General features: G+C 36.2%; 1 protein-coding gene across 2 annotated transcripts; it reads right to left on the reverse strand.

Moving 5' to 3' along the window:
- Positions 1–7,516: 7,516 nt before the first annotated feature.
- LOC144562411 (uncharacterized) lies at positions 7,517–13,746 on the reverse strand. Of its 2 annotated transcripts, XM_078311627.1 has the most exons (7): positions 13,663–13,746; positions 13,446–13,575; positions 12,414–12,542; positions 10,654–11,956; positions 10,143–10,442; positions 8,788–9,053; positions 7,517–7,952 (listed from the first exon to the last, which is right to left on the reverse strand). In XM_078311627.1, the coding sequence occupies exons 1-7, from the start codon at positions 13,715–13,717 to the stop codon at positions 7,745–7,747; spliced, it is 2,391 nt and encodes a 796-aa protein (XP_078167753.1). In that variant the 5' UTR covers positions 13,718–13,746; the 3' UTR covers positions 7,517–7,744. The 2 variants fall into 2 exon arrangements, with proteins under 2 accessions (XP_078167753.1, XP_078167754.1); XM_078311628.1 differs by lacking the exon at positions 12,414–12,542.
- Positions 13,747–14,338: the final 592 nt, after the last annotated feature.

The following is a 14,338-nucleotide window of genomic DNA, read 5'->3' on the forward strand; positions in this document are numbered from 1 at the left end:
GATAATATGGCATTAACAACCATACTACAACACTCCAATTGATGGAGATTGGAGCACTCTATTAGTGTCTCCAAATGGCAAGGTAGTAGGGCATTTACAACCTTAATACAACACTCCAATAGAATGTGTTTGGAGCACTGTAGTAGTCTCCCTATATGGCAAGATAATAGGGCGTTTACAACCCTATGAACACACTCCAATAAAAGGTGTTTGGAACACTCTACTAGTGTATCTATATAGGACGATAATAGGGCGTTTACAACTCTAATACAACACTCCAATTGAAGGTGTTTGGGAGCACTCTAATAGTTTATCCATATGATGAGATAATAGGGCCTTAACAACCTTAATACAACACTCCAACTGAAGGTGTTTGGAGCACTCTAGTATGTTTTCTATAAAGCAAGACAATAGGGCATTTACATCCCAAATACAACACTCCAATTGAATTTGTTTGGTATACTCCAATAGTGACGCCAAATGCCAAGATAATTGAGCATTTATAACCCAAATACAACACTCCAATTGAAGGTGTTCGGAGGAGTCTAGGAGTGTTTCTATATGACAAAATAAAAGGGCATTTACAACCCTTCAATTGAAGGTGTTTTCAGCAATCTAGTAGTGTCCCTATATGGCAAGATAATTGGGCGTTTACAATCCTAATATAACACACCAATTGAAGGTGTTTGGAGCACTCTAGTAGTGTCGCAATATGGCAAGATAATAAGGCAATTACAACCCGAATACAACACTCCAATTGAAGTTGTTTGGAGCACTCTAGAAATGTCCCTATATGGCAAGAGAGGAGGGTATTTGTAACCCTAATAAAGCACTCCCATTGAAGGTGGTTGGAGCACTTTAGTAGTGTCTCCATATGGAAATATAATAGGACATTTACAACCCTAATACAATACTCCAATTGATGGTGTTTGGATCGCTCTTGTTGTGTCTCCATATGGCAATATAATAGGGAATTTTCAACCCTAATACAACACTCCAATTAAAGGTGTTTGAAGCACTCTAGTTGTTTCTCTATATGGTAAGATAATAGGGCATTTACAACCCTTATACACCTCTCCACTTGAAGGTGTTTGGAGCACTCTAGTAGGGTTCCTATATGGCAAGATAATAGGGTGTTTACAACCCTAATACAACACCCCAATTGAAGGTGTTTGGAGCACTCTATTAGTGTTTCCAAATGGCAACATAATAGGGCATTTACAACCCAAATACAACACTCCAATTGAAGGTGTTTGGAGCACTCTAGTAGAGTTTTTATATGGTTAGATAATATGGTGTTTAGAATCCTATTACAACACTCCAATTGAAGGTGTTTGGAGCACTCTACTATTGTATCCATATGACAAGATAATAGTACATTAACAACCCTAATACAATACTCCAATTGAAGGTGTTTGGAGCACTCTAGTAGTGATTCTATATGGCAAGATAAAAGGGCGTTTACAAACATAATACAACACTCTAATTGAAGGTGTTTGGAGCACTGTAGTAGTCTCCCTATATGGCAAGATAATAGGGCGTTTACAACCGTAATACAACACTCCAATCGACGGTGTTTGGAGCACTCTACTAGTGTATCCATATGGCATGATAATAGGCCATTTACAAATCTAATAGAACACTCCAATTGAAGGTGGTTGGAGCACTCTAGTAGTTTATCCATATGACAAGATAGTAGGGCATGAACAACCTTAATACAACACTCCAATTGAAGGTGTTTGGAGCACTCTAGTACTGTCTCCAAATGGCAAAAATATAGGATATTTTCAACCCTAATAAAGAACTCCAATTGATGGTGTTTGGAGCACTATAGTAGTGTTTCCATAAGGCAAGATAATAGGGCGTTTACAATCCAAATACAACACTCCAATTGAATGTGTTTGGAGCACTCTAGTAGTGTCCCTGTATGGCAAGATAATAGGGCGTTTACAACCCTAATACAAACACTCCAATTGAAGGTGTTTGGAGCACTCTACTAGTGTATCCATATGGTACGATAATATAGCATTTACAACTCTAATACAACCCTCTAATTGAAGGTGTTTGGAGCTCTCTAGTAGTGTTTCTATATGGTAAGATAATAGGGTATTTAGAACCCTATTACAACACTCCAATTGAAGGTGTTTGGAGCACTCTACTATTGTATTCATATGACAAGATAATAGTGCATTAACAACCCTAATACAACACTCCAATTGAAGGTGTTTGGAGCACTCTAGTAGTAATTCTATATGGCAAGATAAAAGGGCGTTTACAAACATAATACAACACTCTAATTGAAGGTGTTTGGAGCACTGTAGTAGTCTCCCTATATGGCAAGATAATAGGGCGTTTACAACCCTAATACAACACTCCAATCGACGGTGTTTGGAGCACTCTACTAGTGTATCCATATGGTACGATAATAGAGCATTTACAACTCTAATACAACTCTCCAATTGAAGGTGTTTGGAGCTCTCTAGTAGTGTTTCTATATGAAAATATAATAAGGTGTTTACAACCCTAATACAACACTCCAATTGAAGTTGTTTGGAGCACTCTACTAGTGTATCCATATGACAAAATAATTGGGCATTAACAATCCTAATATAGTACTCCAATTGGAGTTGTTTGGAGTACTCTTGTTATATTCTGAAATTTTAAAACGCGATTAATTGCTAAATTGATCTTTGCACTAAATAAAAATCTCTAACTAAATTAATGATCGATCTGATTAATCTGATTATTTAAAACGAAACTAAAATTTTGAAATATAAATGAATTATGAAATTATGTACTTTAAAATTTAGAGATTTAAAAATAAAATAAAATAAAATATAACACTATAAAGAAAATTATAATTATTCAGTAAACTAGTAAATCAAAAATTCGTTACAATCGTGAAACTTAAGAAAGAAAATAAACGAAATTAAATCGATTCATGTAAATAAATAAATAATTTTGAGATCTAATTAAAGGTATAACGAATTAATTAGATATAAATACGTATATATATTAGATGATATCGAGTCTTTCGGAAATTAAACACTTGTAAAATTCAAGTAAGACCGTAGTCCAATTTTTATAGTGATCTGAGAATTCGATTCAAATTTAGAATATAAACGAGTATTAGAATCACTGATCCAGTTATTTAAATCACCGAATTAATTGAACTGTTGATTGGAATCCATCTACATGAATCTTGATGCGGTTTTGTTTTAAAAACCCTTCCCCATCTTTCTCTCTGTTTCCCATTTATCTCCCGTGCTCGCCTTGCTCTCTCTTTGTCCCTGCGCCTCGACCCTACTTGGTCCCTATTCGTGCGATAATGGAGAGGAGACGGAGAGAGATCCCGCCCCTTTTTCCTTGGTCGTCGCTGTCATTTCCGTTGTCAGACAATGGGTGAGGCGAGATGGCCTCGCCACCTGCTCGGTATGGTAGGTGCTCATTTGGTTTTCCTCTCCCCGGGTATATAAGACCTCTCTCTCTTTCTCTCTCTCTCTCTCTCTCTCTCATTTTTGGCTCTGGTTTGTTCTTGTTACACCGCTCATTTATTGAGAAAATCTCCTCTCTCTCTCTCATTGCCTTTGATTTTCTGTTTTGAGTTGAGAGTTCGAAAACCCTAGAAATTAAGGGTTGAGGTGTGCTTACTATCCTGGTGCTTGCGTGGTGCCGTTCTAGTGCTGGCTTTGTGCTGTCTTGGTGCTTGCTTGGTGCCGTTCGGGTGCTTGATTTTCTGACGGCCGTTCTATTATCCTCCCTCTGTGCTTGCTCTAATCGGGTAAGCTATAGCACCTGCCTTTTTCTGTGATGGTGCTGTGAAAGATTGAAATTTTGCGGCTTGCTCGGGTTGTTGATTTTCCCGGCAAGCCAATGCACGTGATGGTGTTGCTGTGCTCTCTGACTTGTGCTTTGGCTGTGCTCCTTGCTCTGTTCTGGTTCTGTTTGCCTTAACCTGTGCCTTGCGCTGTTTTGCTGGCTGTGTGCTTTGCCTCTGACCTGTTGCCTTGTTTTCTGTTTTGCTGGTCTTGCTTGTGCTTAGCTGTGTTGCTGTTGTGTTGACTTGCGAAGTGCTGGTACCAGCGGTACCAGCCCAGTATACTACTGGTATTGTGTTGATTTTGTGTGTATACCAGCCTTTGAATTGACAGGGACCATTTTGCGAAATATTAAAAGTTTAGGGGTTGTTATGCAAATTATCCCTAGATGGTGTAAATAATTTAAGTCAAGGGGGCAAAGTGTAAATTGGCAAAATTTATATATATGGCCGGCCATATGTATGTATTTATGTGAATTACGGGCCTTTAAATCAAATGGAGTTAGATTAAAAATAATTGATAAGTCAAATGGGCCGGAAGGTATAAAGGAATTGACGGATTAAATGATGGCTTTTAAAAATTTAGGTTTTAATAATGTAACTGAATAAAACCGAATGCTTATGTAAACTTAAATTTAATTAGGAAAATAATTATACCGTCCAGGGTCTTGATGCCTCGATGATAGCTCATAACATAATTTGAGCAGATACTAAAATAACCCGATTGGACACCTGTATGATTCCGAAACAAACCCAAACTAAAACACCCCAACACATTTAAAATAAAATAGAAGTTTCATAATAAGTTTTTAATTTAAAACATTTTCGAACTTGTATTAAAACTCATGGCTAATTAATAAAGGACAATTAATTAGCAACGAAAAATATTTATTTGACTTGGATTCGAAATGACAAATTATGCGTAGGATTAGACTAGCTATAAAATAACAAATTGCTCGACGTAGAATTAATTAGGAAACACGTAAATTAGATAACCCACTTCTCTTGCCATTTGAAGACTACTGGTGTACTGCAAAGACCTTTAATTTGAGTGTTGTATTTGGGTTGCAACCATCCTCTTCTCTTGTCATCAGAAAACACTACTAGTGAGTTGCAAAGACCTTCAATTGGAGTGTTGTATTACGGTTTCAACCACTTTCTTCTCTTATCATCTGGAGACACTACTAAAGTGCTGCAAATACCTTCAATTGGAGTGTTGGATTGCAACTATCATCTTCTCTTGTCATATGGAGACAATACTAGAGTGTTACAAATACTTTCAATTTGAGTGTTGTAGTAGGGTTGCTACTACCATCTTCTCTTGTCATATGGAGACACTACTATAGTGTTGCAAATATTTTCAATTGGAGTGTTGCATTAGGGTTGCAACCACACTGTTCTCTAGCTATCTAGAAACACTACTAGTGTGCTGCAAAGACCTTCAATTGAAGTGTTGTATTAGGGTTGTAACCTCCTTCTTTTCTTGCCATATGGGGTTACTACTAGTGTGTTACAAAGACATTCAATTTGAGTGTTGTATTAGGATTACAACTATCATCTTCTCTTGTCATTTAGTTAAAGTATATGAATTTGTATTTATTGATATTGCTCTATCTAGTGAAAAGATATATCTTTTATTTCATCTTATAATATTAAATAATAGCAAATTATTAAGAGTTTCTTTCCTAACGTTGTTCTTGTTTGAATTCAGAAGTATAATTGATATATAATATTTTTCATTGTATTGATAGTATATTAATAATTCATAGGGTTAAAAACATGGAAAAATTAGTATAAGAGACATGTTGATATTGTGTTTTATCCCTAATTCAGTCTGTGCTAATCGCTATTCGCTAAACGCCAACTGAATTCCTCACCGAGACAAGTTTTGCGCAAGGTGCAAAACAGAATTAAAGTTATGGTTTAGAATCTAATTTATATTCAATTATTTTTATGTGCTAAGTTAAGGGAAAATTTTCTAAATAGCCAAGTTTCTCCATAAAACACCATAATATTCAATATCCCCATAAAAATTTAAAATTCTTTTTTCTATCCCCTTTAATTTATTTAATCTTTAATTTAATTATTGTATAAATAAAATTGATAAATATACCCTCCTTCCTCCTCTCTCTCTCTCCTTCTCCTTCACTGTGTACAAATTATAAATACTTAATCTCAGTCATTGCTTTGATTCTAAAGGCTCAAGTCGGTCTTCTCATTCTTTTTTTTTTTTTCCTTTTTTTACAGCAATTATAAATCTCATATGAATTTACCATATTTTTTAAAGATTATACCTTGCTTTGCGTTTTGAATTTTTCCCAAACAAGTTATCACTTTTAGCATTGAAATGCTCCTTTTAGTAGACAAGGCATAATCGATGTAATTTATTGTAGTACAAAATTATATTACAAAAATAAAGAAATTCTCTGAAGACCATGAGACGTCAATTTGATCGAATAATTTGATACCAGTCAGACTATTTTCATAACAGAGCAGCTCAAAAAAAATAATATGCTACTCCCACATTAATTAAACTTGGTTTATTTACATTCAATTAATCATTTTAAACAAGTTCTCCAAAATATTGCATCTTCATTAGGTGTTGATTGATCCCAAGAAGCATTTAAATATGATCGCAACAGAGAGGGCATCCCCTCTTCAAGAGCAACCAGGTACGGTGAATTCTCATCTTGCACTACAGAAGAGAATGCAAGGCCAAATCTAGTATTTGGTCCGGGCTCTAAAAAATACAAGGGGTAAAAAAGTTTGTATACAGTGAAAGAGAGAGAAAGGGAGAAGGATATATTTGTCAATTTCATTTCTAAGATAATTAAATAGAATGTTAAATAAATTAATGGGAATAGATGAAAGAATTTTAAGTTTGTATGGGGATATTGGATATTAGTGTTTTCATGGAGAAATTGGCTATTTTGAAAGTTTGCATGGGTACACTAGAAATTTTTCCTAAATTGATCGAGTAAAAGTATAAACATCTTGAAGGTCTCATTAGGGCTCTTGTGTACTTGTGTTGTGGTCCATATAGTTTGAGAGGAATTCTTTATGCTTTAATAAATTAGGTGGCAAAGTCAGTTAGATATATAGCGATAGCTCCAACTTTGGTGTAAATCAAATAGCGAACTTTGTCAAAAAAAAAAAAAAAAAAAAAAAAAAATCAAATAGCGGTAGCTCCTATTTCAAACTTACTTTGATTCTGGCACATGAATGCAAACTGGTACAGAGGAAGAGGTGCAAGAGGACCCTTCCCCTCTCTTTACACTTGGTCGAAACCAGATGCAGTTTAGTTGATAAGCTTCTTTTTTTTAAAAAGCAATTGGAGTGATCCATGTAGTAGGCTGCGATGTTAAAACTTAAAACTGTGGTATTTTGTTTTCCTGGTATTTCTAGTTGTAAAAACGATTTTGTAAACTCCTTACAGGTGATTTGGTACTATTTCAGTACCAATCTCTGTGAGCATTTATGATTTCTAATGAAATTGGTGGACTTTGATCCCTCTTTTCTCAGAAAAATATAAACATCTTGAAGATATGAAGAATATGACAAAATACGAATCATGCTTTCAAAATTCCAGGAAAAAAAAAAGGAATGACAAAGTGATTCATGTAGCACAACAGACCGCTAAAAGGTTATAATTGATAATGGGATATTAGTTTTAATGTCAACTATAGCAACATAGTTGTATTTTCTTTCTATTGTGCGAAGGCAGCAATAAGAAACTTGATTAAATCCTAAATTTCTAAACATATCTGTGACCTTGTTTCCGCACCTTTTCTCAAAATTTAGAAAGTTGATACCAAGAGCTTAAATTCAGCTTTGAGGTAAGTCTAAAGAGCAAAACTTGCTCAATACCTATTACCAAACTTCACATTACCTCTGCACATCAGAGGAGCCATCACCACCTTTACTGCTCTATTCAACTGCTGTTTTCACTGTGCTCCATAAACCAAAGGAGTTTCTAGAGCTATCTCCGTTTACTTTCATGCAGAGATTATTAAAAATATCCTGCACCTGTTTGCGTCCGTGTGGATCATCCCATAGGGATTGAATAATTCCCACAGGAAAAAATGTTGCTGGCTGCACAACCCATTGGCTTTGATCAACAACTAAACCATTCAAGCTGTAACAAACAAAAGAAAAGAAAACACGAAAAGCTTTAGCTCTGATTCTATTGTTCATTTCATCTCCCAATAAAAAGAAACCAACAACGCTGTAAGTGAGGGATGGTACAGGCATGGAGTAACTCAGTATTGATATTTGCTTGTGTCGGAACTACAATAACAATTGTTCGATCACATTTTCATTATAATTTCCCTTTTCTTGGCTTAACAAACAGAGGTCAAGCTGTATGAGGGTGTTCATGGTAAGCTTGGTTCAAACTGAGCCGAATTTGTCAAATCTACCATTCTTCAGTTTGCAAAAGCTGTGAACAAAACCAGATTGACAAACCATTTCACATTGATGTATTTGACTTGGCCAAATAACTTTTATACACTGACTAGCAGAATGCATAGCAAATTTTACTAATTTTTATGATGTTAAACATAATGTTGCAAATATAAAACAATGTGTACAAGTATTTAGGAGATTCAATTTATTTGACCTTCAAATATCAAATATTAATGGAAACCAAAAAATGAAAATAATAACATCCAGCAAACCGAACCTAACAAGCCAAAATCGAACAAGTTACTTTAGTTCCAGACCAGCCAATTTCAACCACAATAAGTTTGGGTTAAATCCAGAACAACCAGACCCCACGAAGTGAACAACAGTAATTCAAAATTGAGGGCCAATTGATGCAAAATTGATTAAATTCAGACTGGACAAATATTGGGCACGTGCCTTATCCCAGGTGCCTCTCTGAGACGCTAGTCTTTGCATCATATCATTATACATTAGAAATTAGTAATTTACAAAGTTTTTTTGTTGCATCTATTATTCATTAAATGTACCTGTTGAGGATCTTGAGCATTTTAGGCAGCTCAGAAAGCTTGAAATGAACATCAAAAATATCGGTACCTCGCTGTACTACCCTTTTGACTTTGCCATCAGAAAACTTGTTTGAAATTTCTTGTATCTTTCTTTCATCAGTTTGACTGTTGACTTTGAAGACCCTTACCACAGTGGTTTTGGGTGCATGTACACGGTAAATTTGTAGCTTCTTGCCAAGTACAGTAACACTCGCTGCCTCAAGGACTCTTTCTTTTGATTCCTCAGTCTACAAGAAATAAATGGATAGATTAATGAATTACAGAAACAGACAAATGAACCAAAGAAATGAAAAATATGAAAAGATGGAATATCATATCAAGGGCCTGATCAAAATGATATCCACCATTCGTGCGTTAAAAAATCAAACTTCAACTTCCAAACAACAAATCCGGATCATTGATCTTTTATACATTAAAAGCAATTTATGAATGTCTGCCTAAAGGTGAAAATTTTGCTTTTCATTTTGAGAAAAGATCAAGAGGTCAATGATCAACACAACAAATTTATTACAATGATTGAAACTGTTGATTTTTCAGCCCCATAGTCATCTCTACAAGTTTTTCACCAAATTTTAAGATCTTTGACGTGCAAGAATTGTTTGTTACATTGAACAAGATTAATTGACATATTTTTCATTTAGACTGCTTTCGAATCAATGACCATGTGCACTTTAGTTCACAGAAATCCTGCAACCTAAGCTCATATTAGGAAGAAAGGAAATGAGCTCATACATACAAATTGAAAACACAAATCTAATTAGAACAAAACAAGCAATAGAAATAGACTCGTGCATATTGAGACAGAAACATCAAACATCAAAAGGAGAAGGCAATTACAAAAAAATACTGTAGAGTAAGTACTGCCTACTGGTAACATTAAAACAATTTGAATTGCAGTGAACAAAGAAAAGTAGAACTAGCACCAAACTCCTTTGTGAACTCAACTCTAAAACCTATCGGTTTTGCTTCAAACGATGAATCCAAACCGTTGAAATCCTTCTCCCTTACAAGTGATGCGTTTACAAGCAAAAATTTTAAAATTTGAAATTAATTTTGTATAGAGTCAAGTGGTCAAAAGGTGTCCAAAAAATTAATGCATTAATTTGACTTCATACTAAATTAATTTGAAAGTTTAAAATTTTCACATGTAGACGCATCACTCGTAAAATAGAAACATTTTAGCAATTTGGATTCGTCGTTTGAAGCCAATTCGATAGGTTTTAGAGTTGAGTTCACAAAGAGCCTTGGTGAACTTAGGAACACCCTAGTTCTAGTCAACAAAGAATGCCTGGATTTATAAAAAAGAAAACAATCACCTCAAACTCAACATAAAGACTTGAATTGGATTTGCCAATGGCGACTCCAGAGATTGGGCCCCACAACCCAAGAGCAGATCTCAAATGGTTAAAAGGGAGGTTCTCCGTCAACCCCTTGATAGCAACTGATCGAGAAGGGTATTTTAATAAATTTGCAGGGAAGTCAGGATCTTGTACCACCAAGTCAGCATGTACTATCAGCCTCTTTGATAGGAGTGATGCCATCGGTCGTGCAACTACATCAGTGTTGCATATAACTGGGTCTGTGTTGTTAAGAGCATTTTTCAAACCCTGCTCTGCCTGTATCCAAATTAAAATCTAGTTAGCATGTCTCCCCTTGTTTTGGAGTTCTTCTCAATTTTTTTTTCCTTTCTGTTTCTTAAACATTAAGTTCTGGCCAGCACAACTACCACAATTTACACATGCTCACTCGCATGTGTATGCATGCAAAAGAAGAATAAAAAATACTTGCACTGAACCTGTACATAATGGTACCTGGTTAAGGGCCTACCTTAAAGAAGACATTTGCACAATTGAACTGAGCAAGCTTCTTTGAAGTAAAAGATACCTCATGTTGGGTCCCACATCCATCAAATGCACGACAAACATCACTCACGCTTATTGTTTTATCCAAGAAACTCACAAACAGCCCATATTTGCTTTTCTCTTTGGAAATAGGTATTGGGGCCACAGCAGCAGATTTCGAATCAAGGTACTCAAAAGCCGCAGTATCTGAATCACTATCCTCATCTGCTATTACCTTTTCATTTATGCCCCCTTTGCTTAACACATCTGCGACACCTCTAACATCCTTGATCGTCTCACTTAGGAAATCTAAGGCTTTGAAACTTGAGTTCTTCTTGTTAGGCAGTGTGTCAGCCCATGAACCAGTATTTGGACAAGGCCGTTTTTCTGATTTGGTGATAATTGGGCTAAAAATGTTACTGAGTTCAGCATAAGGATCCCTATTTCTTGCTCCATTTTCCTCTCTTATCATGTTGTTGTGCATACTTATGTTTGAATCATTGGTTTTCGTCACATCATCCACACTATTTCCAGGTTTGGTTTTTATCTGGTTCAATACATCGAACAATTGGGATCTGTTATTCTCCTTTTCTAATACAGAGCTCCCTTTTGTACCACTCATATCTCTCCGTTCTAACAATTCCTCCTTCACTGAACCCAGCCCCTCACTGTTACCAGTGCCTAAAGATGTCTGTTTTGAAACAACTGAAGTGGTTTCCACAGTGCTCTTTGGTCCATTTTGGAGCCCTTTAATAAGGTTATGTAGACTACTAGTATTGTGGCTCATTTTTACCCTTGAATCTTCACATTGTTGTATATCCACATTATTGGTGTGCCTGGTCTTGGAGCCACTCAAATGTTTCCTTTGTTTAAAATCCATCTTTCTGGTATTTAATTCAGATTCTATGTTTTTCATATCAGCCATTACAACTTCAATTTTCAAAGAATCCTGATCCTGAATTGGAGGTTTCTCATCAACTGGAGGGACTAAACTACTTTCAGTTAACACCTTAATATTAGTAGTACTACTAGAAGTAGTTTCATTGAACACCTTAACACACTGCTTGGTTTGTCCGGATGAAGAAGACATCTCATTCATTGATTCATTCAAGTTTTCCTTAGGACAGGGTTTTGTAAATGCTGTTTCTTCTCCTCGCGGTGTTGGGTCACAATGGAGATATTTTTCTTGAAATTCGGAAAAAATGCCCTTTAAAATTTTGTAAGACCCTCCAACTGCTTTGTAGACCTCTGAAATCTTAGGGAAAAGCCCGGAATGCTCTTCCCTGTACCTGGATTGACAATTTAAAATTTTCAAAGGCTAGTTCTGCTAGTAATGCAATTTTCATCTCTCTTTAGTCTTTATATAAGAGATGGCTAATATCTAAGACAGGAAGTTATAGAAAGAAAGCAATTGTTATGCATCGTGTTAGGTTAGATGACCATTATGTTCTAAACTAATGAAGGGATATAATTTGCTCTCCATCCCTCAGGTCAGAGGAGTCTCCTCTAAAGTGGTAAGAGAGAAAAAAAAAATTAACACCCCCCCCCCCCCCCCTCCCCCAAATTCACATCCACTGAGGTAACTTAAAATATTGAGTTTGCTCATGACAAAACCATACCATACGGATTCTTAAAGCACGAACATACAGCCTGCACGTTCCCTATTAATCTGCCCTCCTGAATTCTAAATCGGTCCAAATTGAGTTAATAAAGCCCAGTGTTGGGCAAACTCAAAATTTGAGTTACCTCGGAGGATGGAGGATATATTTTTCTTGAAATTTGGGAAAAATGCCCCTAAAAATTTTGTAAGACCCTCCAACTGCTTTGTGGTCCTCAGAAATCTTAGGGAAAAGCCCGGAATGCTCTTCCCTGTACCTGGGTTGACAATTTAAATTTTTCAAAGGCTAGTACTGCAATTTTCATCTCTCTTTAAATAAGAGATGGCCATGATCTAAGATAGGAAGTTACAGAAAGAAAATACTTTTCGAATAGTCTTGGAAGCAATTGTTATGCATCATGTTAGGTTAGATGACCATTATGCTATTGAGATTGATATGATTTTTGTTCATCCCTTAGGTCACAGGAGCCTCCGCTAAAGAGGTAAGAGGGATAAAAAAATAATCTTCCTAAAATACTCATGCTACCAGAAACTCAACCCTCTTCCCACCGAATTGACATCCACTGAGGTAACTCAAATTTTGAGTTTGCTCGGGAAAAATCCAGACCATCTGGTTTCTTAAAGTGCGAATATTAAAGCCTGCCCGTTCCTGTTAATCTACCCCGTGAATTCTAAATCAGACCGAATTGAGTTAAAAAAGCCTGGTATTGGACAAACTCTAAAATTCAAGTTACCCCAGAGGATAGACACTCAGCTACCCCTCCCCTCCAGCACACGCTCTGTCAAGTGCATATACCCTGCGGTATTGCACTGGGGCCATTTAAGATTAATGCCAATCAAAATTTTATACAGACTTGTTAGATTCTCAGGTCCCTTTAAGATTAATGCCAGTTAAAATGGATGGTTCAGATCTCACTCTACTACGTGCGGTATCTCACTGGATCAGATCCGAACCCCTCTCTATTACAGACATAAAAAAGGGAAAGCAAAATAGTTTACACTTACGAACACCATTTCTCTTCATTCAACCTTACAACCCCTAGGTTAACCTTCCCCTCACATTACCAAATTCTGAAGCATAATCTACAAGTAAATGCTAGCGCTTACAAGGGTCTAGACAAAAAGAACACAACAAAATCAAACGGAGGGAAAGGCAATACCTTTCAACGAACGATAAAACATCCTCTGTCCTCTTCTCTTTTGTGGACTCACTTTTCTTCAAAGCCTTCTTTTGAGGAGGAGGAGGAGCAGGAAGAGATGCACTGAGCCATCGTCGCGATCCAGAGAAACCTAAACCCATTTTTTGAAATTCATTTAGAGAGACGGAGAGTGATCGAAAATTAAAAATCCAAAGAGAGGTGGAAAATTAAGATGTACCTTCTTTTGTTAAGTGGAGCTCAGCCTCTGAGAAGAGGAGGCGCGACAATGTCATTTTTGTTCCCCTCAGCGAAAGAGGAGGGTTTATCGTTTTCAATAAAAGGGTTTTTGAAGAGCCGTCCGTAAGGACATGAGGAGGGAATAACTGGAGGTCTCCCTGTTAAGTGCGCATCCCCTGAGATATCTCATATCTTGCGTGACCTACGTGTCGGGTGCCTATTCGGGAATAGCGCGGGGGTCAGTATTGTTTGAGCTTTGAGATTCGTGCAGAACGTCTTTGAACGGTTGAGATTTTCCAAAAAGTCACGCAAAATATGAGATATCTCAGAGGTTGCGAATTCCTGCTAACAGTGCCAGGACAGGAGAGCAAGAATAGAGCTAATCTAATTTTTAAAATTGATTGAATAGATTTTAAGGATACATTTGAATGAAATAAGGAATAGAGCAAGAATAGAGCTAATCTAATTTTTAGCTGGGTTAGTAGAATAGTGAGTTAATCCATATAAGACAAACAAAGAATAGTGAGTTAGTACTATTCTTGCTCCATCCAAATGCACTTTAATTCAAACCGATCAAACTAATTTACTTTATGAGTGATGTGTTTACATACAATTTTTTTATATTTTTGTTTAGTCTCAAATCAAGTGGTAAAAATGTTGAAAAATAAATGTATTAA

Source organism: Carex rostrata, chromosome 11 (assembly GCF_964058835.1).
Source record: "Carex rostrata chromosome 11, lpCarRost1.2, whole genome shotgun sequence".
NCBI classification, from domain to species: Eukaryota; Viridiplantae; Streptophyta; class Magnoliopsida; order Poales; family Cyperaceae; genus Carex; species Carex rostrata.